Consider the following 25,290-nt stretch of genomic DNA (forward strand, 5'->3'; position numbering starts at 1 on the left):
TGACGGTAAATGTTGTCTAAGGAGGGAATTCTAGCTAGTCCATGCACGCCAGCGTCTGAGGACCTTTAATGGATTAATGGATCTATGCACTGATCATCAGCACCTACAGGCTTTACAAGCCTCCCAATGAAAGAACACACTACCCTTCACTTCTGAAGTCATCCTGGCCCCACCTCCCCGAGATCACATTGATCTGCCTACAGCTTTGGCTGTTTATCTGGCCCCATGAGAATACAAGAAGCAAAATCCAGATCATGAATTGAATCCTGGTTCAAATAGAGTTTTAAGACATTACTACATGGGCTGGGAAGGTTGTTTAGTAAGTGAGACTCTTGGCTTTCAAGAACACGTACCCAAGTTTGAGTCCCCAGGTGGGGTGAAAATGCAGAGTGTGACAGCCTGCATTTGTAATCCTAGAACTGAGGAGGCAGAGCCAGCGGATGGATCCTGGGCTCACTGGCCAGCCCACCTAGTCTACTTGGAGAGTTTGGAGTCATAAAGAGACCCTGTCTAAAAAAAAAAAAAAAAAAAAAACAAACAAAAAAAAAAAAAACAGAAAAAAGAAAAAAGAAAACCAAACACAGTGGCACATGCCTATGATCCCAACACTCTGGGAGGCAGAGGCAGGCAGATCTGTGAGTTCAAGGCCAGCCTGGTCTACAGAGCAAGTCCAGGACAGCCAACAGCCAACACTCCACAGAAAACCTGTCTCAAAAAACAAGAAAAAAAAAGTTGCACGGCACCTAAGGAGACACACACACACACACACACACACACACACACGTTGATAGAATTAGAGGAGAGGCGCTGGGGAGAATAAGCTTAGCAAAGGAGACAGTACGAGACAGCCAAGAAATAGGACAAAAGGAGAGCCCTGGGGGAAGGACAGTTTCCTGAAACAAAGCTCCAATGCAAGCATCAGGCAGCTCCCCCAAGCACAACCAACTATATGTTCCCCCAGCAAGTGCGCCAGAGAAGGGGATGTCTTAGCAGAGAGAACCTGTCAGCTCACTTGTTACATTCAAGGGAAGCCAAGACAAGAACCTGAAGCATTTCCCGTCCTTAGGAAGCTCTTTTGTGTGGAGATTGCTTTCTCTGGAGGCCATGTTCACTCTTTACCAATAACATCTCGGCTTCACCAAAAACATCTACCACAAGGGCCTTTCTGTCATTTTTTTAAATATGCTTAGCTTTTTAAAGAGGAAATAAGAGAGAAATCAAAATCCGTAATTTCATTGCCCGGATACCCTGTTTCTCTTTTTCACAGATGTAATAAGAAGTAGCAACTTTCCCCCAGCACTCAGTTCTACTCTCTGAAGATAACCACAGCCCTTTACCTTTCGAGAAAACTTCACACACTCATAAATATTTGAATTTAAATATTTCATGCACCAACCCCAGGACACTTCAGTCCCCCACCTCAGTCCTCCGCCTTGCCCTTCTTCATACCTTGCCGACGCTTGCCAGCGGCAAGCATTTATTTCAATGGGCACAGTGCAACTTTAAGAGTGCTTTGAACTTCGTCAGATCTAACTCTCATTAAAATACCGTGAGAAAAGAATATCTCTATTTTACAGATGAGAAAACTGACCCAGAATGGGATGAAGTGGCCTGTCGTTAGGTCTCAAGGGAGATGAACCTTTAGGTGACAGTAGACGTTGGTTTCCTCTTACTCGTTGTACCACTGCGCCCCCCAGTGGCACTCGGGTGCCATTTCTGGCTACGGCACCACAGCTGCCAAGCATAGTACCCTCTTCCTCCTCATAGACCATCAGTTTTAGGAAACCTTTCATCTAAATTAAGGCCATCCCACACTCTAAGATAAGATGTAGTTTTATCAATTTGGGAACACTACCTAGATGACCAGGAACCATAGGCAGGACAGCCCAAAGACCCAAGATAGAACCAAACATAACTGGGGAAAAAGTTAATGAAATGATTCCTAATGATGACCTGCTGTACTCATAGATTGGTGCCTAACCCAATTGTCATCAGAGGGGTATCATCCAGCAACTGATGGAAACAGATGCAGAGATCCACACCCAAATCTCAGTCAGAGTTCAAGGAACCCTACAGAAGAGAGTGAGGAAGTATTGTAGGAGCCGGAAGGGTCAAAGACACCATAAGAATGGGATCCACAGAATCAACAAGGAGGGCTCATAGGGGCTCACAGAAAACTGAAGCAGAAACATGGACCCTGAATGGGTATATGCTAGGTCCTCTGCATACACCTTATGGTAGTATAGCTTGGTGTTCTTGTGGGACCCCTAACAGTGGGAGGGGAAGGTGTCTCTGACTCTTTTGCATGTACTTGGGACCCTTTTCCTCCTGCTATGTTGGATATCCCTGAGAGTCTTGCTCTTTTTTTCTTTTTCTTTTCTTTCTTTCTTTTTTTTTTTTTAAGGGAAACAGAAAAGGTGTTGATCTGAGGAAGAGGGAAGGTAGAGGAAGGGACTGGGAGGAGTTGGGGGAGGGGGTGTAATGTATGAGAGAAGAATAAAAGTTAAAATAAAAAAGATTGGATGGTGGCATATGACAATCGTCCCAGTACTTGGGAGATCGGAGCAGGAGGATGAGGCACGAAAAGACTGCGAAAGAAGCTGCTAGGGAAATTGGAGACCATTCTGAGCTGCATAAGATTTCATCACAATGCACAGTTCAAGAAGGTTTTAGCTGGGCATATAGCCCAGTACTAGAGAATTTGCCTAGCATGCATGAAGCTCTAGGTCCAAACCCCTGGGGTGGGGAGGAGGAAAAGAAAACAGAAAGACTGACCTACACAGTGGCATGCTCTTGTTATGTAATCCCATAATTTATGAGGTAAGGAGGTAGAGGATAAAAAGTTCAAGGTCACACTCACATATATAGGAAGCTGTAGGCCAGCCCGGACTGAAGGATATCTTGTCTCAAAAATGCAAATGAATCCATTATATTTTTCCCATTGAAATGTAATTCAGAGTCAGGTATTAAAGTGCATGCCTGTAATCCTAGCAGCTGGAAATCAGAGGCAGGAGAATTATTGCAAGTTCAAGACCAGTATACATCATGAGTTCCAGGCTAGTGAGGGTTACACAGTAAGAAGTTATTTTTAAAGATAATAACTCAATTTAAAAAGATACTTAAATTGCAATTTGACATAGACTACTATATATTAAATTGCTTAATGTCAATCTTTACCTACACTAAAAATCAAACCACACAGAGTCAGTTCTGTTTATGGCAAGAAGGAGTCAAATATATACAGGATTCATTCTGTCAATTAGTCACTTTTACCTTCAGATAGAAAACAAACCTTAGGGGCAGACTAACTTTGCTCTGTGGCTTTGAGGTAGCCACAAAAAGAAATGCTGTCTTCTACCATTTTTTTTTCAATCCCCCTTTTCTAATTAGGGTGTCCTTTCCTGAAGAGTCCTAAACCTCTATCTAAATGAAGTTGACATATAGAACCATCATTGAATAACACCAAATACTGTAGCAGCTTTCTTCTTCACGTAGATAAGGCACTGTTGGAGGCTGGAGAAATGACCCAATAGTAAAGAATACTTGCAGCTCTTCCCAGAGAGCCCACGGTCAGCTCCCAGCACACCCATCAGTCAGTCCACGACTACATGCAGCTCAAATCGTGGCAGGTCTGAGAGCATCTTCTGGCTTCCACTGGTACCCACATACATGGCATACACACACACGCACATAACGAAAAATAAAAATAAAGCCTTTCTAAAGTACTTTCAATTTCCCTTCTGGCCAGGTAACAGTCCCACTTCCCAAGCCAAAGACGCAAAACAATAAATGTTTCAAACATTTCAAAGAGATAAGCCCCCTTTTCAGTATTTAATGACAAGATGAGAGGGGAGGGAAGGAAAGATGTAGTAATGCCGATGGAATTTTCTCACCTCTAAGGCCTTTTCTTTCCTGTCCCCAGCATCAGTCCTGGCTTACCTCGAAAAGGGAAGGACGACTCTAATATGAACGCTGCGCTCAGCAGAGAGGAGCCCAGGAGCCTGGAAAATGGTGCTGCTTTACGGAGCCTACACACTTGCTTCTGAAGCAAACCTTCAGAAGCACACAAAAGCCCCACCCACCCTCATGCTAACAGATGTTAATGAGCAGAATAGAGGAAAATACCAAAAATACTTTCTTTGTTGTCTATCACCCTTGTCATTGGTACACTTTCAACCAAAGCCCTGGGTCATAGGTTGTAAGGCCTGCTGCGTTTTACCTGATGCCCACTAAAATGTGGTTAGCTTCGTTCTGAAGACTATTATGTGAATTAGTGTTTTGCCTGAATGTATGTGTGTAGACCACATGTATGTCTAGAGCACGCAAAAGCCAGAAAAGAGTGTCTGATCCCCCTGGAACTACAGTTACAGATGGTTGTGAAAGCCCATGTGGGTGCTGGGAACCAAACTCGGGTCATCTGCAAGAGTAGCGAGCGCTCTTAAATACTGAGCCAGCTCTCCAGCCCCATCTATCTTTTATAAGGATGTTGTTTGGAGAGCTGGTGTGGTGGTACATGCCTTTTACCCCAGCACTTAGGCAGAGACAGGTGGAGCTCTGTGAGCTCTAGATCAGGCTGGTCTACAAGCCAGTGCTAAATAAAGAGACCCTGTTTCACTGTCCCCACCTTCCAAAAAATGTTATTTAGCTTATGCAGAGGTGGGTCTCTGACAATACAACCCCCGCCTTTCTTCAGACTAGCAAGTCTGAAAACAAATTCCAAACTCAGATTCGGACTCTATCTCTTCTGAGGACTTCTTCCTTAGTAAATAGTCCTGATTAATGAGAGTGTGGAAAGCTGTTTCTCCAAGTCTGTCTGCTGTGGGAATCAAGCTTCACTGGCCTGTCTGCCCCTCTGGTTATGCTGTTCCTGGCTTTTAGAAGGCCATCAGGAAAATAGGCCCAGGAAAATTGCTGTCCCTCTGGGCTGGACCAGCTCACTGGGCAGCTTCTTGTTACCTGGCAATACGCACTTGTCCTTGGCTAACAAAGGTCCTCACTTTGGAACACAGATGCACAGACTCCGCATTTTTTAGTCCTAACCTCTGAAGGACTTTCCCCAGCATCTGGCAAGGAAGGGTTAAGACGCCCTGGAGAGCTGCGGGTTGCAACATACGGAAAGTGTGAACTGCAGCGCCACCATCCACTTCCCAGACAGAAATGGGGGGGCTTGAACAGCCAACCCAGAGGGGAGGCATGGGTCTGAAAGAAGGCTGAACCATACTCCAGGTACAGGCCTTCCAGCAGTCATCGCTTCTTCCACGTGGTGCCAGGAGTTTTACAGATTGTCTCCTACTTTAATACGAATCTACTGCTGATAATCCAGCGATGCGGGAAGCACCCCATTGTTGAAAGGACCCTGATGTTAATTTTCTTACATTTTCCTAACTCGGGTAAATTCCTCAACATCAATGAGGCTAGGGTGTGGTTATTTTTAATTCTGTTATTTTTTTAAAGCTCCTGGGTGAGAAAACAGATCTAGAGAAGTTATGTGACGTCTCCCAAGCTGCCAGTCATCAGGTGGAGCAGGAAACGAACTCTGAGAATGTTTTGGTGCTGGGTATCTTAAAGACATCGATAAGATACCATGTTGCCTTAGTCCATCAAATAGAAGGAAGAAAAAAAAAACATCCTTTCCAAGAATGTCCTGGGTGGCATGTGCTTACGCCCTCAGCATTTGGGAGGCAAGAGGAACACAGGTGCAAGTCATCCTCCGCTTCACAGGAGAATCAAAGCCGTCCTGTGCTATATGTCCTTAAAAAAACAAAAAAACTTAAGAGAGAGAACCATTGGAGAAACAGCCATCAGTAAAGTCCTTGCCTCCAAAACAGGAAGGCCTGAGTCCAAGCCCCTGAACCAAGGCAGAAATGCCAGGCGTGGTGCCACACATGTACACTCAGCCCGCATGCCGGGAGGCGAGAGCAGGAGGATCCTCGTGGCCCAGTGGGCAGCCAGACTGACTTAGCCAGCTTTAGGCCAGTGAGGTGCCGCTTCAAAAGGTGGCAACGCTGAGGATGACACTGAGGTTGTGCCTTGGCTTTCACATATTGTGAGCCAACATGCGGGTGCTGGGAACCAAAGCTGGGTCCTCCGCAAAAACTTCAAGAGCCCTTACCCCTTCAGCCATTTCTCCAGCCCCGGGAAGCACACCTTTTTAAAGAGAAAAAATTATTCAAGAGCATCACCCCAAAGAGGATCTGTGTTTTGCTCTGAAACGGGCCTCCAGAAATACAAGCAGGGTAACCCTTTCATCCTTTTAGATTGCCCAATCTGAATTCTCTAAAGATATTTGGGGATTTGCGGTTTTAAATTAGTAATTTAGTACATGCAAGTGTATGATGGTGACAGTTTTAACTAAAACTGGATTCAAAACCCTGTGTAGAAATTGAAAGGAACGCCGGGTCTGTGTCTTCCCCTCTACCTTCAAAATGCTATTTTCTCTTCGTAATTGTTTTACGAGACAGGTAAGCAACCCCAAAGCGGAAGATGATGAAGAGGCTGCCACCGGGGCTGTAGCCGACTGCTCAGCGGGCAACTTGCTTTGTTCACCCAGCCCTGAAAACTAGGTAGACATGATACGTGTAGGCTTACAGTGATCTGAAAGATTTTGTTTCTCAAAATTTCTAAATTAAACCTTAACCCTTCCAGGTGTGGTGGTGCACACCTTCCATCCCAGAGGCAGAGGCAGGTGAGACCAGCATTGGAGGCCAGCTTGGTCTACCTAGTGAGTTCCAGGCCAGCCAAGGCTACATAGTAACATCCTCTCTCAAACAAAACTTAGTCCCCAAAGCAATGATGTGTAGAGAGGGGGATCTGAGAGGTGATAAGGTCATGGCTGCAGATCCTCATAGATGGGATTAGAACCCTTAAAAATTTGGGATTTATTAGAACCCTAATAAAAGAAACTTAAGGGAGAGCTTTTTCATCATGCTAATAGGTTAACCTTCCACCAGCCTTAAAAAGAAAAAGAAAAATGAATAAACTTTACCTCTGAAAACTGTTTTGATGCAAAGACAAAAATCCAAACAGTGGATCTTTTAATAGTCAATGATGTATTTTTAAAAGACCTTGCTATTCTTATCAGAGAAAATGCTAGTCAAACCTCAAAAAGAAGCCAGTATCTACGGGAAGATGAAGGACTCCTTGCTCCTTTTGAGAAGGCACAGCAAAGTACAACACTAAAGTAACCTGTCTGCAGCTGAGCATGGTGGCTCCTGGCTGTACTCTCAGCACTCAGGAAGCTGAGACAGCAAGAGCATTTCAAGTTCAAAAACAGCCTAGACTGCAGAGTGAGTTCCAGGCCAACCTAAAGTACAGAGTAAGGCTCTGTCTCAAAACAGCCAAAGCTTACCTGTCGAGCCAGTTCTGCTGATCTGTGTCCAACAAGTAGAAGGCACAGGACTCTGCCTCTGTGGTATGGCAGGTGTCTTGGGGGCCTTTCTACCAAGAGTTGTACCTCAAGAGTTTCAGAATTTTATTTACATAGGACTAAGATATAGCTTAGAGGAAAGAATGCCTAGCATGTGAGGCCATAGGTTCAATCCCCAGTAGTGCCCTCCCCCCCAAAAAAATCAGTGGGTACAAGCATAACAACCCCAGCTGTCACCCAAAAAGCCAGGCTTGGTGGTATGCTGTAATCCCAGCACCGAGGGACAGAGAATGGAGACTGTGGGGGTAAAGAGGTGCTCGCTGACCAGCCACTCCAGTCAGTCAGTGAGTTCGAGGTTCAGTGAGCGATCCCATCTCAGAGAACAAGGTAAAGAGTGAAAGATGAAATCCAGTACTGACCTCTGGTCTCCACAGGCACACCTGCACACACGTGGTACACACTCACGTATACAACACATACACACAAACAAAGAATTTTAAAATAAAAACAAATTTTGTGTATGTTCTGTTAGTATGAACTATGAATGGGCATTTTTTCCACTCAAGCCTCAATGCTCAATAGAAATTTAGCTCAACCAGACAGATGAAAGGTTCAAAACTTTGTATGTTCTCCTGAGCTTCATTATTGAACACTGAGAGGCCATCACCGCAAAGAGATAGGAAACCAAGTCACTGAAAATGAGAACAATTTCTATATAGGAAAGCACCCATTTAGATCAACAATTCTTCAGACACAATGTCTAAACATTTACAGATAAGAAATTCCAGTTCCCCCAAATTTCTTAAGAAAAAACTGCATATACTACTAAACAGTTCTCTTATGTTTACTTTCAACATTAAACATTAAAGAAATAAATGTGCTTTAAAAACATTCTTCAAAAGATAAATAAAAGACTGAGAAATGTCTAAAAAGTTAAAGAAACATACATTAACAAGTGAATTTTCCAAACTCAATAAAGCTCTTTTATGAAGAAATGTTGCTAGTTTTGTCTGCTGGAATATTTTACACAGTAACATTACCTTCTACACCATGTGCTTCTAATTTTTCAGCAAAACTTTTCTTGGTGGTTGCAAATCTTCATCTTTGTTAACAGTTTCTAGAGCTTGCAAAGGCATCCAGCTAATGCAGTCACAAAGAGGGAGGTGCAGAGAAGCACGGGGCGACACAAGAGACCAGGTATTTCATTACAGTTCTGCCCAGATCATTGCTTCTAGGAGGTAACATATACATTTTTAATCCTTCTTCTGTTCTTAAGCAATGTAAAGAGGACCACACCTGACCTACTTCTGTCTGTTATCACAGTAGCGTTAATTTTATTGTGCAAGAAAAATTGGTTATCCTATTATATTTTGAGTCAGTGATTGTTGGGTGGCAAAGCATAATATATGTCCTTCTCTTAATTAAACAAATGTTGAGATCTCTTTCTAAAACAGGTATTTTTCCTTAAGTTCAAGGCTATAGGCAACATACAGATGAGCAAATGATTTTTCATATATTATTTCCGCTGTGATATAATGCCAGAGTTATATCACTTCAGTAACTCAAAGTGAGCTTAACTATATCCTGTTTCACATTAATTTATGTAAGTGCAAGTGAAAGAGAAAGAGAATGTTTTAAATCTTGAGCCCTTAGGATGAATTAATTCAAGCTATGGTTATTCCAGAAATCATATGAATGGTTTATCTAATAAAGCTTCCAGCACAACTTATGTTAGCTTTGCTCCAAGTAGACCTATGTTGAAAATTCAAATTAAGAAAGAAAAAAAAATTGAGTGCCTAAAGAAGAAGAAACTGTGGCTTTATCTCTGAGTAGTAGACTATGTTGAAGATAAATAATTCATCTTTATCTGAGTTCCTGGGCAAATTCAATCCATAGGAATTCAACAGCATGTCAATGCCTTGGATCTGACAATCAGTCTTTAGGTTAAAACTCATTAGTAAATTAAAAACAAATGTATGAAAAAAACATATTAATTTTGTTAGAAATACAAATAATGATAAATGAATAATGGTAATATAAAACTCGGGACACAAGAGAAGACTCTAAAGAGAGAATATAGGTGACACTGGCTCAAAGTCACCGAAGGGGCCTGCAGTTTCCAGAACTGGCACAGCAAAACGATACCTTTAATCAAATTCTCCCTATTGTGCTCACTCAGAAACACATTTTAATTTGTCTAAGAAGAAAGGAGAGACAGAATTAAAGGTATTCTGAGAGTATCTGTGGAATTGACACAGAAAAGCAAATTTTAAATGACAACCTCTCACTTTGCTTAGCAAATTGCTTCATGATGCAAATGCAAAATCAATTGCTTAATGGTGTAGTCAGATTTTTTTTTTTCTCTTTAGCCACTTTGTAACCCTGCAAATTTGTGGCTGCAACTGATTGTAAATACAGAGGTATGACTGGAGTTCTTTTAAAATTTTGACTTATTTTCAAAGTACAAAGCAATATGTTCTGGTAAGTCATATGCTTAATTTCTATTCTGGGGTGGGGGGATGAGACAGGGTTTCTCTGTGTAGCCCTGGCTGTCCTGGAACTCTGTAGACCAGGCTGTCCTGAACTCAGAGACCTTCCTGCCTCTGGCTCCTGAGTGCTGGGAGTAAAGGAATGTGCCACCACCGCCCAGTCAGAGCGGGAATGTGACGCTGAGTTTCTAAACAACTTGAGTAATATAACTTCTTCAGATGGACAGTAAGGTAAAAAAGGGAGCCCAACATGAGCAATTCCTCAAACCTGGAAGGCCTACCTTTATTCATAGAACAATCAGGGAAGGACATTTTCTCTCCCCAAGCAGGCAGCTCCATGTGGTGATTCAGTCTACAGTCGTTACTTCCTATGTAATGCAGTTCTTGATAGCCCCACCATTGCCACCTGCCCTCACTGAAGGAAGAGGAAATAAGAAATGTGGAAGGCCATGGGCCCCTTGAAAGCCAAGCCTGATTTGTACATACCCCTTCCCCTAACGACCACTGGCCAGAATCCAGTCATAGAGCCACACCTAAGCCAAAGAAGCTTCCCGGCACAATGGAAAAAGATAAGAAAGGTTGCCCTAGGCAAGTCAACCAATTTCCTCATGCCTTGAGGTTCATTTCTTTAAAAACAGTACCTATACACACCTATGAATCACCTTGATGACCGTCTGTCTTTGTCTGCTCTGCTGTCGTTTGGAACGTTGTTGTGATACTGTTGGCCGACACCTTACGATTAAGTGGCAGTAAAAGGCAGAAAACTTTCTACCCAAGAATATTATCAAAAACGCTGTAAGTGCAGTTTTGTCTGGAAACCAGTGGATCAAGTAAATGATGTTCTAATGCTTCCCTGTCTTCTTTCCTTCTTCCTGGAAAAAGCATGTGTAGTGTGTGTGTGAGTGTGTGTGTGTGTGTGTGTGTGTGTGCATGATGTAGTGAGAATGCACCTGGAGTGTCAAAGACAGTAGTCAACTTGGGGTTCACTTCTCCAAGTGCCATATGCCTTGTATTTGTTGTTGTTTTGAAACAGGGTTGTTGTTTAAGAAATTTCAATGCATATTCTCAGCACTGGGGTTAAGAGAAAAAAAGATACTCAGTGAGAAAGTTAGACACCAAGATGTGATGTGTGCTTCTCAAAGGAGAATCACCCTCACCTTGTTTTTTGAAACAGGGTCTTTTGATGGCCTGGAGCTCACCTCACTGGTTGGGCCAGCTAGCCCCAGGGAGTTACTTGCCTCTGTCTCCCTAGAACTGGGATTATAAGCATGAGCCACTAGACCCAGGATTTTTTTTAACTCAAGTTCTGAAATGGAACTCAGGTTTTCACAGTTTTAAGACTGAGCTATCTCACCTGTCCCAAAATGTGTATTTTTGCTCCAGAATCACCAGTCTAAACCAATTCATGTATCAGAACTCTAAGAAAACACTTAGCACCTTTTTAAAAAAAACTTGTATAAACTGAGCATGGTGACACATGCCTTTCATAGAGAAAATTTATTCCAGCAATGTGGCTGCTCTGGCAAGGAATCACCTCTGTGTGATCCAGCTGGAACCTTAGTACACACCTTTAATCTCAAACTATGACTACAATTGAGAGACAAAGTGATGGATGAGTTAAAGATTTGACAGAATGAGTCAGAGATATGGTACACCAACTCTCTTGAGGACAGACAGGCAAGCGAAACTACTTAAGAGCAGCACGGAGAGAGAGAGAGTTGGTGGAGCCAGTACAGTAGAGGTTGGGAGTGCAGTATAGTTTGGCACAAATAAGTTGAGTACAAGTGAGTTTGTGCAGTTCAGTTCATGGAGTTCAAAGGCAGCTTCTCCAAGCAGAGCAATTCAGGCAGACACAGAGAGAAGGCAGTTTGAGGAGTTTTGAGGCAGAACAGCTGAGCTGAACTAGCTAGCCAAAGTTCAGAAAGAACTAGAGAGGATGAGCTTATTCAGGATTAAGTCTCAAAGGCTAACAATGTTCTAGGCCTAGGTTCACAGACAGAGGCTGGAAGCTGAAGCCTTCAAGGTCCAGGCTTGCAAGAGGTTAGAGAGTATGGAGGCTAGAAGCTTCTAGGCTTAGGCCTAGGGATAGCTAGATAGAAAACACTATAAGCTCAGCCCAAGCCATTTATATTTGGAAAGCTTGGGTATGACTCTAATCTCATCCCTTCTTCTGAGAAAATAAAAACAATATTTACACCTATAGTTCCAACTACTTTAGCATCTGAGGAAGGAAGATCATTAACAGCCTAAACAACAATGGGAAATTCAATATTAAAAAGCAAAACACCTTTATAAAATATTTAAAATACAAAAGCTTTAAAGGAAATTAAATAATTACTCTTAAATATCATGTAAGGACTAAATTTTGAACCTCATAATAAGTTTGCAAGCTCTTGGATACTAATCACCCAAAAGGAGTTAAAACAGGTATCAGAAATGAACAGCGGCACAAGTTTCACTCATGTGCAGCAGCCAGTGTAATTCAAGAGTGAGTCACACAGAACAGTAGAAGACACATGATCTACCTGGACACCAGAGCTGAAAGACACTAATCGCAGCTCAGCAAATGAGTCACTATGTGACCTTGGGAAAGTTAGCTTTCAGTTCTCTTCTTAAAAATGAAAACAGAAGTAAAGCTACTTCTAGAATAAACCTTAGAAATTCCAAGCAGGGGGACTGAGGTGAGAAAGATAAAGGGAAAAAGAAAAAGACAAAAACACATGTGGACATGTGGGGAAAGTTGTTAAAAATAGTATGTTTGCTTTTAGAAAGCATGCAAGCTAAGAGTAAAAATATGTTACTGCCATTAAATCAGGTGTCAAGATAAGCAAATGTTTTATAAGAGTTAAAATTACTCTCTCTTCTCAGATTTTTATCACAGGTAAATAGTGAACATATGTGGATGTGGTGATGGTCTATATCCCAGCATTGGGGGTGGGAGAGAGGAGCTTCAGTGGCCATCCAATCTAGCTAAAACAAGAGCTTATGGCTCACTAAGAGAGACCCTGTCTCAAAAAACTAAGAGAGTGAGCAACGGAGGAGGACATCTGACTTCTACATCTGTCCCCCACGCACGCACGCACGCACGCACGCACGCATGCATGCATGCATATCCACCTGCCACAACATGAACACATCTGGGGGCACACAGAGAGGAAAACACAGAAAGAAAAACAGCAAGAGAGAAAAGATAGAGGTAGAGACAGAGGGCAAGAGAGGGGCTGGGGGAGGGAGGGAAGGTATGTATATGCTCCTTTGAACAAGCACATCAAACAAAGCAGTATCCCCCAAGCCATACGGCAAGGTCTCTGGATTTTACACAGGGAAACTGAGAAAGCTATAATTCATTAACAAAGTTATACAGATGTTATATTTAGAATTAAAAGACAGTGCTCAACTTGTATGCTCTGAGCATTAGACCCTATTAGACCTTATGCAGACCAGGCACTCAAATTCACAAAGATCTTCCTGTCTCTGCCTCCCAAATGCTGGGATTAAAGGTGTGTGCCACCATACATGACATTGTCTCAGAATTCTGAGTAGCTGGAACTACAATTGCACACCACTACACTCACCCTGACCCTATAATTTTTAATGGCAATGTCCTAATTTCATTTCCGGTTGCTGTGGCAAAATATCTTGACACTTAAAACTGAACATATGCAGTCATGTTTCATGCTTTTCTACAAAACAGCTAAGTACCGGGGGGGGGGGGGGTTGACTGCATTTTTAGGGTTTTTAAAAATTATTTTTATTTAGTTTTTAAATCAGTGAATCCATGTATGGAGGCACAAACTTGTAATCTCATCATTCAGAAGGCTGAAACAGGAGTACCACAAATTTGAGATCAATCCGAGATGCATATATATATATATATATATATATATATATATAATGTTCAAGACCAGGCTAGCCTCAAAATAATAATAACAATAATAACAGGACTGAGAAGGTATCTCAATAAAAAAATCTACACTCATAATGACCTCCGTTCTAACCCCAGAACTCATGTGAAAATGTGAGGTGTGGTGGTACATTTGTTTTCTTGGCTCTCGGGAGGCAGATATAGCCCACTCTCTAGGGCTCACCCACCAGCCAGCCTAGCCTAACTGGTGAGTTTCAGGCTAGCCTGGGCCACACAGCAAGACCTTGTCTCAAAAACAAAGCATTTTGGAAGAGAATTTTCTATTCCAAAATATGAAAGTTTGTGTAAACGTAACTTTTATTTGCCTGATGTAATTGTATTCACCTTACTGCTGAATAAGCTCAACCTTTATGAACTCCGGGTGGCTGGTTCAACTCAGTTATTCTGTCTCAAAACTCCTCTCCAAGCTGACTGATTCAAACTGGCTTCTCTCAGCTTTTGACTGAATTGCTCTGCTTGGCCTCATACTAACTTTGGGAATCTGTTCTAATTTTCTGTCTCCATCTCATTTTATGGCTTGCCTATCTTCACTTGTGTCTAGTGTGTTCACTCTACAATCTGTCTTTGTAAAAATGTCCACGTAAAACTTAAAACTGTCTCTGTCTCTGTCTCTCTTTCCTGTATGTTATCACGAAAGTTGGGCATATCCTATCACCAGCTCATTCTGTCAAGTCTTTCTCTAATTTGTCACTTTGTCTGCCCCTCAATTAGACATCACTTTCAAACATGGCTGCTTCCTTCTATAAACTAACCTTACCTCCATTGTTTGAGATTAAAGGTGTATACTAAGGGTGTGTCTGTATCCCAGCCAGATCACACTTTGATCCAGGGCATGTCTGCATTCCAACCGGATCACATAGACCTAGAAGGTCTTTAGATGTGATCCATTGCCAGAGCAGCCATGTTGCTGAATTAAAATTATTGTACAAGTTTGGAATAGCTTTGCTTACTCCAAAATAGTGGATTAAAAGGTGTTGCATTTTCTCGGAGAGTCAAGAATAAGCATCTGTTTACTCCAGACAGCGAACAAACAACAGACTAAAGAAATGGTTGTGCCCCACCCCCCAGGTCTAACTTGCTTACTTACAGGTGCAAGGATGAGGAATTATCCAAGAGTTCCTCCCTTGGGATTTTGCCAGGCCTCCCAGGTGGTCTCTTGTGACATTCCCTTCCCTCTAAGGGAGTGTTTAGTGACCCCAGTCTTGTGACAATCTCATAGGTGATCACAACTGCTCTGATTTTAAGACAGCAACAGTTCAATTGTGCATGGGGGACATTCCCATAATATCTTGGATTATTTTAGAAAAAAATCTACATAAGGAAAAGAAACCTAAAGGCAGTATCAGGTGTGTCTCTGATTTTAGTACCTAATTTAAAAGTAAGGAGTAGAGAAATGGCTACACTGTTAAGAGTACTTGCTGCTCTGTAATAGAGCAACAGACTTTAGCAGGTCCCCAGACCTTAGCACAACAGACTCCATGATGGAAGTATTCACGCTATAACTCAGCACATAGACAGCACCACCTGCCAAAACTAAAACAAAAGTCTAATTCATCAAAGTCCAGATAGTTCTGGGAAAGACTCAAGATGTATTAACCCTGCTATTTAGCTTCTGTAGTTCCGCTTCTGGCTGGCTCTTCTTGTAAACTGAAGTATATCAATCCAGAACATGGTGTTTGTGCATAAAAGCTCACCCTGAGAAAGACTCAGTGGTACCCTGGGATCCTAAATGCCGGTGTAGTTGTCAGCCAGCTAATAAAGACCTTTTATTGGCTTGGACCCATGTCTGAGCATGGATACCTCACAACAGCTCAACTGCGAGGAACTGAGTCCAGATCCCAGAACCCAGGTCCAGAGGCTCACAATGCTTATAAGCTCCAAGGGGCTCAGCCCCTCTTCTGGCTTCCATGGGTACCCTTGCACACATATGTTGGCATAAGCTTTCACATAAGCAGCACATATACACATCTATAAATAAAATTTTTAAATAACATTAAAATTAGCATACAGAGGGGAACTGAAGGTACAGAAAGTAATGAGGCTCCTGCCTTCCACCAGCGAGTGAAAGGCAGCCCAGATGTGGAGCAAAGGATCCCAAGATTCTGATACCAGAATCCTCCTGACTACCGTGGAATTTTGAGCAACTGTTTTTTTCCCCTTGAGTCTGAATTAAATCATCAGTTAAATGGTAGGTTCTCACCTCACCATTAGGCTGTGGAGCAAGCCTCCGCCCTTACTTTACTTTCCCCAGGAACACTACTCATCCAAAGCACAAGTTCAAACCTCCCTTCCTCCTTGAAGCCGTCCTTCTTTTAGCGAACCTCAAAAGTCAGCTCAAAATATCCCAAGACATGTTCTCAGCACAAAGAAGATTTATTTGCCCCAGAAGGACAGAGGGCAGGGATAACAGACAAAGACCGGAGACAGAAAAAGGCAAGAGGGAAAAAAAGGATAGGTAGTATTTGACTCTCTGGATAGAAGAGACAGACATGGCCCATGGGTAAACGACAGTTATAAAGGTAAAACGGGAAACCCCGTGTTAGGATGAGAGGTTTAATTTTAATAGAACATGTTAGTTAGCTGAGCCAAAGGAGGCTTCTGGTTGCTGGACTTCAATATTTTGATAGCTGGACCTTGGTAGTCAACCTCAGGAGGAAGAAGTGGCAAAATAGGGAATAGATAGCTTTAGAGATATAATCTAATGGTGGTTTTTTTTTGTTGTTTTTGTTTTGTTTTGTTTTGTTTTAGCGAGGCAGAGGGAATCTGGGAGAAGGGTAAGGCCTGACAGAGCCATGCTCTCCATTCTGGAACTGGTTAGTCTCCTCACTCCCTTTTCTGGCTCAGCTGGGATTAAGAGCTCCGCCCTCTGGAAGTCTAAGAGAAATGTCCAGCGTTTGCTTTCAGTTTCTCCACAGCCAAAACAGAGTTGGAGGCTCGGAACTGGGAACTACTCTCTAAATTGAATAAATGTGTACACGGGGGAAGGGTGAATGAGTAACAGGTTGCTTTCCCTGCTTTTGTACTTGCTTCACACGTGATCCTGTAAAGAATGTAAAGTTTGTCCTTCCATTAGTAAATGATCTTGGGATGCAAAACCATAAAGGATACAAAAGTGTTGTGGTATTTTGATGAAAGTGTAGTTTGTTCTTTCAAAAATGTTCATTTGCGCCGAGGTGTCTTCGGGAAAAAAAAAACAAAAAAAACAAAAACAAAAAAAAACGTTGGCTTTTAAAGCAGCTCAGTGAAAATAGGCTGGCCATTTTGTTTTACTTTGGAGTAGTACCTGACCCCTTAAGATATCCAATAAATGTTTGCTTTTTTTTTTTTAAGTGATATACTCATCATTTTAACTAATGGTCTTTATAGAACAAAGGAACTATCTGGGACCCAGATGAGGAAAAAGTCGAGCGAAGGGCAAACCGAGTCCTGTGTAGTTGGTTCTGAGCAGGCCAGTTTGGCTGCTTTGAAACGTTCCTTTCAAAAAAATCACCCAAGTGTTAACAGTAAAGCTGCAGTCTGAGGTCAGAGGTAGCAATCGCTTGTTCTGAGTTTTCTGAACGGTCCAAGGAGACCTTTTTTCCAGAGCAGCATTTAGATTCTGCGTCGGAACACGACACGGGTACCACGCTGGGGTCCGGCCCCACTGGCAGGAGCCGGAGCGCTCGAGGACGGGGCTCAGACCCTGCTGGAGGATAGGATCCATAACTAACTAACTAACTCCGCGCCTCCCTCCGCCGCGCAGGTACGGACGCCAGCTCCTTCCGGCAGATGCGGACCTAAGGAGACCGGAACCAGGCTCCCAGGGCGCGCGAGCGGCGGAGCAGTATAGCTGAAGTACCACCCTCCGCAAGGCCCGGCGGATTGGCGGAAGTGGAAGTCTGACTGAGCTGGGGGAACTTGGCCTGGATGGCACTTTCCTGTTCTCGAGTCCGCCCCCGCCAGAGGGGCTCGGCTCCGGGATCCAAGATGGAGTCGTTGAGTCGAGCTGGGCAAGAGATGAGTCTGGCGGCCTTGAAACAACACGACCCCTATATCACCAGCATCGCAGACCTCACGGGCCAGGTCGCTCTGTACACTTTCTGCCCCAAAGCCAACCAGTGGGTGAGTGAGGCCCAGCCAGGGCAGATGCCAGCCTGGCCGCTGCCGCCTCTTAAAGGGGCCGCGCAAGCAGCTCAGGATTGGGGGTGGGGGAGTGAAGCAGGAGACCAGAACCGCAAAGGCAAGGCCAGAATCTCTTGTAAAGCCTGGGCCAGAGCCAAAGGGGTGACGGGGGTGAACGGGATTGGAGGAAAGAAGCAGATGAAGTAGACTAGAGACACAGCAGGGAAATCAGAGGGAGGGGAGGAATGAGGAAGGATCAGTCCTTTGGGGTCGGTTCTGGGGACTTGAGTGATTTACCTTCTTTACAGGTTGCATTGGCAGGATATGAAACAAGTTAATTTTTTTTAAGTGACTGAAAACCTGTGTTTGAGACTTTGAGGACTATTAGATAAATTACACGTACTTAATTACAAGATCCACCCCCTCTCTCGCAATCGACCTAAATGGGATTATTTAGATTTGAAGCGTTAAAATGAGTTTCAAGAGTTAGTCCAGCTTTAATCGAACTACTCTCTATCTCCGGAGTTTGGGAAAGATTTCAAGGAAGTTAGAGACAAGGCTACTACAGTGAGAATTGTATTCCTTAGAGACCGTTTGCAGGGAAAAGAGACCGGTGTTATGACCTTTTTGGCCCACATCTGAGTTCTTTTTGGAAGATTTTGTGAGTGGCATGGAGTTCCAAAAGTTACATTGCCTAATCACGACTCTGGTTAGCCTCAATTTGAAGCACCTGTAATTGTTTTTTTAAGTCGGAGCACTACACTTGTGCTTAAAACCCGACTATACTCTGTTACAGCAAATGAAAGAATACTCATGGTTTCATTTCTTGCAGTGCAGAAAATCAAACCCAGGACATCATGGTCCTAGGCAGGCGTTGAACCTCTACCGCTGGGCTATATTACCAACCCAAGTTACAATTTCTTAATCAAATTTTCAGGTGTTTATTTTAAAAACTTGCCAAGTTTTCCTAAGGCACAGAATGGTTTCTCTCCATGATTCTTAACAAAGTTCTAAAAATAATAACTTGTGTCTGGTAACCACAGAATTTGTTACTCATGAGAATATTCCTAAATTCTTCGGAGGTGAAACAAAGTATCTTATAAGAAAATTTCCTGAGGGATGTGGGTTTAGCTTAGTGGGGCACAGCTGTGCATCAGAAGCCCCAGGCCCTGAGTTCAAAATCCTAGTATCAGTTTAAGGAAGAAAGTTTCCATTCTTTCTCTGTAAACTTTGATAGACTGTTAAAGTTTGTTTTTTGTTTTGTTTTAAGTTGCAATACACAGTACCTTGCCTGGAACATTAAGATACCTAGTTGAAAGGTTTAACTTTTACAAAGTTAAAGCTGGATCTAGAAAGACAGCTCAGCAGTAGCCAAGAGCACTTGCTGCTCCTCCAGAGGCCCTGGTTCAATTTTCAGCAGCCACATGATGGCTCATATCCATCTGTAAACAACAATTCCAAAGGATCCAATGCCCTTCGCTGCCCTCAGTGAGCTCCAGGCACACATACGTTACACAGACTTAAGTGCTGACAAAACATACATGCACATTTTCTTAATTAAAGAAAAAAAAATTTAATACTAAAAATAAAAAAATAAAGCTAATTTTGTGTGTGTGGGTTTTTTATTGTTTTGTGGGGTTTTTTGTTTTTAATTTTCCTTACTGGTTAAAATAAAAAAGCGCTACAGATGTAGACATTGTTGGTTGGACATTGCATACACACTTGCATAAACACCTATAGGATTAAATGGATACACAATTTTTGTTGTTGTTGTTTTGTTTTAAGTGACTTGCTTTACCTGTTGAGAAGTCATTAATTTGAGCTGAATATGGTTGTGCACACCGTTAATCCCAGCACTATGAGCAGCAGAGGCAAGTGGATGGCTATGAGTTTGAGGCTAGCCTGATCAACAAAGTGAGTCCAGGACAGCCAAGGCTACACAGAAACCCTGTCTCAAAAACCCTCTCCCCACAAAAAAAAGTGATTAATTTGGAGGCATAGAAGATAGCTCAGTGGATGAAGTGGCCCAAGCATGAAAACCTGAGGTGCCCCACATAAAAAGCTGGGTGTAGTTGCCTGCACTTACGATACAGCACTGGGGCTCACTGACCAGTAAGCCTAGCTTAATCATCCTGCTTTTGGCCAGTGAGACCCCCTAATTCAAAAGAAGAGGGAATGTCACCTGATGTTGCCTGCTGGCCTCTACACAGTTAAATGCAAACCCCTGTATGCATTCATACCACACGCACAAACACAGTTGATTTCACAATAAATAAAACAAGTTGGCCTTAAAGCATTTATTCTCCACTGACACCATTTGGCTTTGTATTATTAGTGGAAAACTAATAGAATTATTGTCTGTTACAGGAGAAGACTGATATAGAAGGGACCCTATTTGTATATCGCAGGTGAGTTTTTTCAGCCTGTTTCTATTTCACTTGAATAGTGAGCAGTGTAATGTGGTCCATTTCTATTGCATACTTGTCTTTGAAACCTTCCTGTTAATCTTCCAGTTTCATCCATTCAAGCTGTGCAGTCCTAGATGCTTCTCTTCTCACAGCCTGGCAAAATTGTCTCAGAATAGAAAGCCCTTTCTAATTAATGCATCCCAAAGATATGCGTGCCCAACTATCCCATGGTAAAAGAATACATACATATGAATGTCTGTGAAGGCTGGGCATGGTGGCACAGGCCGATAGTCCCAGCACTTGGGGAGGCAGAGACAGGAGGATCTCTGTGAGTTCAAGGCGAGCCTAGTCTTCAAAGCAAGTCCAGGACAGCCAAGGCTACACAGAGAAACCCTATCTAAAAATAAAAAAAAAAAAAAAAAAGTTTGTAAATCAGTAACTGTAAAGTACCTGAGACATCAGTCTTACTGGTCTGCAGTTTCTAATGACAATTTGTCTTCTGTGACTGGCTCTTTTTTCCACTTCTTTCCCAAAGTTCTGGGTTATTCAGAATTCATATGTGTTTTACTTTAAGCTTCTCTGAAATTTTGCAGTGTTTACAACTTTACCTTGTTTGGCAACTGAGGGGCCTGAAGGGCAGCCCACACTTTCTGACAGTCATAGGACACTTGTGTTCCTAGGTGTCTGTAGTCCCTGTACTTAGAGGCAAGCCCCTGCCCTTGTTTTCTAGAACTTACAGTGGTAACAACAAGATTTCTGGTTCTTTTTGTATTGTTGTTTTTTGGACAGCCTTCTTCCACTAATTTAGTGCTATTTAATGCTATTCTAAGTGTTAGTTAAGAGCTCATCTTTTCCTTTAAATGAAAGTATTTTGATGTTTGTATGCCAAGCTTTTTTCTTTGACACTGTTTTCTGCTCGTTTTCCTACTCTAAAAAAAGGTCTAACTCTGACCCCTTCATTAGCAATATGATCTCTAAGAACCCTCGCTATTATTAGAATAGTAGTGTCTGTAAATGTGGGGACAGTCATAGGTCTAATTGTTAAAGAATAAGACATCTGTTAGTGGTAGGAAATGTGAAATTTGCTATATTAACTTTAATAAAATTCATAGACTTATCTAGTGTTGGTTCTAAGAAAGGGAGGCTTAAGAGCCTCTGTTTGGGAACTTAAGAACATTTAATATGACTTGGATCAAAGTGGGCTAGAATGTCATATGATTACTTTGCAGGAATCAAAAAAGAAAACTGCATTCAGAGCTTTTAATTTGTGTGACTTTGGGCATGGGCTTTAATTGTGCTAAGCTTGTTTCTTAATCTGTAGAATAGAATTTCATTTACTTCCCATGATGTCACAGAAACAAATGGAACTATGAAGTGTAGGTTGAGGAGTGTTCAGAGGATTGTGTGTTGAGTCCCCTTGGTAAGGAAACTAAGAGCATTCTTACTATAGTCGTCAATTTAACTCAAGAAAAACACACAGGGACCTAGTTAATGAAAACTTAATTGCTGTAATAAGTGACAGTCATGGACAGACTTGTACCATAGTAAAAAAGAAAAGAATGGTGCACACAGCCTGATGGTGGTGGTGTACACCTTTAATCCCAGCACTTGGGAGGCAGGCGCAGGTGTATAGAGCTCTGTCTTGAGAAACAAAAAGGAAAAAAATGTTATTTCTTCTAGCATTTATTTATTATATGCTTACATCAATCTTGGCATACATGTATGAAGAAAAAGAAAAGGCAAAAATTCTCAGTTTCACAGAGCTTACATTCTAGTAGTGGGAAAAAGATGTTAATTAGAGAAACAGTAGGTAGATATTGGGGTGAGAAGGTGGCATCTGAGCAAATACCTGGTGGAGATGAGATGGTGCTGATTTGGTTGCAGTAATTCAGACAGAGGGCATTAGATAGAAGCACACCTAAACAACACAGGAGATGAGGTAGGGTAGGAACCTTGGTGATTTCGGCTTTTACAGTAAGGAAATGAATCCGTATGAAGACATAGAAGCAGAAGAGGGAAATGGAGTGACTTTTTTTTTTTTTTCCTAAGAGTTGAGGCTTAAACCCAGGACTTTGCTCATGCTAGGCAAACACTCTACCTCTGAGCTATATCCCCAGACTTGTATTTTTGTTTATGGCTTTCACATATTAATCGTGTCATGTGATGTGGTGATGTAAGGGTTTCTTTTTAATGAGAATAAAGTAGTAGATAACATTTCTGCAAATTAAAAGGTGTTCCCTTTCTTTAACTCTAAGGTCAGCTTCGCCTTACCATGGTTTTACCATTGTCAACCGACTAAACATGCATAATCTGGTTGAACCAGTGAATAAAGATTTGGAATTTCAGCTCCATGAACCATTTCTTCTGTATAGAAATGCAAGCTGTGAGTATACTATTTACATTTAACAGAGTGACTTTTGTTTCAGGACATTGGATTTTGGAGTTTCAAATTATACAAAATATGGCCTAAACTCTTGGTAAAATATCAAACCCTTTTTATGTATTAATCTGTGTATATGGCTGTATGTGTGCATGTACACACGTGTTGCCCATTTGTGGAGGTCAGAGGACAACTTGCAGGAGTTCTCTCCTTATACCATGTATGTTCCAGGTATGGGACTCAGGTTATCAGTCTCAATAGCAAGGCCCTTCACCCACTCTGCCATCTCACCAGCCCAAAAAAGACCTTTGCAAGTAACTAACAGGTTATGTTAGTTAACCATACTATCTAGCCCAATTGTTAGCATTATATTTGTTTCTGTTGTGAAATATTTCATCCTTTGTTTTGTCTGTAGCACTGAATTCTTGTCTGCTCGTGTCCCTGAGCAACAGACCTCAGTCTGGCTGACACAAAATGGAAGCAGATACTCATGCCTTCCACAGAGAAGGTACTTTGCCATGAGTGGTGACACTTTTCAGCCTAATAGTTTAACAGAGTGTCTAGTAGGTACCAACACTGTGCCAAAAGCTGCTGTGCTTTAATGATAGTAACCAACCTGTGTAGGATACACAGGTAGTTGCAAGATTCAAAGGTGTATGGCATACATTTAGCTGCAGAGTTCCTGGTCCAAGGTCTCATCAGGCATTTCTACAGATTCTAATAGTGATTGAATTCAGTTGGCAAAGCTCAGAGTAGCCCTTTCAAGAAAGTAGAGAATAGATGTTCCTCGCCTCACAGTGGAATTACAGCTGATAAAGCTGTCTTGAGTTGAAAGTTTGCTAAAATACTTATGCTACCAAATATCATAGCTTAGCAACACAGTGTACTGCAGAGTATTGGTTGTTCCCTATTATGGTCACATGGGAGTGGGAGCTGTGACTGGTTGTTGCTGTACAGCACTGAGGAGTATCCCACTGTGTTATTCTTACCCCAAGGAAGTGTAAAGTTTTGGTTTTTTTTTTCTTAGTACATAGTATTTTGGCAACATTTTGTAGGCAAAAAAAATCTTAAGTCAGATGATCATTAAGAATGGGCCCATCTGTACAGAAAAGTGTGGTTAAAGGATGAGGCTGTAGCTTAGTGTAGAGTACTTAGCATTCGTAGGCTTTGGGTTAGTTCTCCAGCAACACACGCAGTGTACACTGGGTGGTGTGGGTGTTAGAAGCGTGATTGAGGACAGAGGGGCAGTGGGTTGGTAACCCAGTAGAGATATCAAAACAGTGATGATTGAGAAGGCTGAAAGCCGTGGCTGTCCTGGACTCGGCTGTGTAGACCACTCTGGCTGTGCGCTCACAGAGATCCACCTGCCTCTGCCTCCCCAGTACTGGGATTAAAGGCATGTACCCCTGCCGCCCGGCATTTCTTGCTTATAGTTAAGCATCTAAGTAAAATAGAGTCTATCTCAGACACCTTTTGAGGCAGGAGTGGTAGCATACACTCACAGTCCCAGCACTTTAGAGGCCGGGAAGCCTATGCTATAAGCTCCTGTCTCAAATATCAAATAAAAAAGGCATGTTTAATACCTGTAAGTTCAGGAGTTATGTGAGCTAGGAAGAATGGAATGTTGCAAACGGCTGGTTATGTTAAGTTCAAAAGAACTTAATAAATTTTTTAAATAATTTTATTTTTATGTACATTGGTGTTCTGCCTGCATGTATGTCTGTATAAGGGTGTTATATCCCTTGGCACTGGAGTTACGGACAGTTTCGAGTTGCAAAGTAGGTGCTAGGAATTGCACCCAGGTCCTCCAGAAGAGAAGCCAGTGCTCTTAACCACTGAGCCATCTTACTAAATTTTTGAGATAAACTCAGATTAATTCTGCTTTTTCCTGTTTTGACAGTTCTCTATTGCTCCTCCTAGTCATTAGGGAAAATCAAGATCCTGATGCACCTGGTTACCGTGTAGCCTAAGCCTGAGTCTGTCAAGTTAGAGTCCTGTAAAACTGACTTCTACCATGCATGCTGGAGAGCACACATTTATTCCTAGCACTCAGGAGGCAGAGGGGTTGGGTCTCTAGCCAACCTGATCCACACAGGCCAGCTAGAGCTACATACTGAGACTCTGTCTTTATAACCGAACCAATAAACAAGCAAACTTACCTGAGAGTGAGTTATCTGGGAAGTGATTCTCGAGTATATGTGCAGAACAAATAATGGGAGATTGATAAGCAAACAAACTATTGTCTGGTTTTATTATGTGAAAACTTAGCTCTCTAGACTGTAAATTAACATAAAATTGTCAGTTTTGTGTAAGTTTAACTCATTACAGTATCATAGATCAGTAGATCTTAATCATCAGCAGAATTCATAACATGGAGATACTCTTGAGAAAAGTGAACTATGCTTTTTAAAAGTGTAGAAACAAAGATTTCCTTGCTTGAACAGAGGACTCATTTACCCTGGTCATCCCACTGGGGCCAGCATAGGGTGACATGGGGTCTTAGGATTCTCTTGAGTGTGCATTTGTCTCATGAGTTGCAAGCATGGAACATAGCTTTGTCAGAAAGCTATTGAGTTTGGGGATTTGTCCATTAAATAAAATGTTAGGATCTGATTATGCGT

The 25,290-nt window shown here is 42.2% G+C and overlaps 1 protein-coding gene across 2 annotated transcripts in view; it reads left to right on the plus strand.

Moving 5' to 3' along the window:
* Positions 1-17,645: 17,645 nt before the first annotated feature.
* Positions 17,646-25,290, plus strand: part of Dcp1a (decapping mRNA 1A) — a 52,107-nt gene continuing 44,462 nt past the window's right edge. For both annotated transcript variants that reach the window (XM_021635186.2, XM_021635188.2), the window contains exons 1-3: positions 17,646-17,881; positions 20,249-20,289; positions 22,545-22,672. In XM_021635186.2, the coding sequence (XP_021490861.1) occupies positions 17,687-17,881; positions 20,249-20,289; positions 22,545-22,672 (364 nt within the window). In that variant the 5' untranslated portion in view covers positions 17,646-17,686. The remainder of the gene's footprint in view (positions 17,882-20,248; positions 20,290-22,544; positions 22,673-25,290) is intronic.

This window comes from Meriones unguiculatus, chromosome 9 (genome assembly GCF_030254825.1).
Source record: "Meriones unguiculatus strain TT.TT164.6M chromosome 9, Bangor_MerUng_6.1, whole genome shotgun sequence".
Lineage (NCBI taxonomy): Eukaryota > Metazoa > Chordata > Mammalia > Rodentia > Muridae > Meriones > Meriones unguiculatus.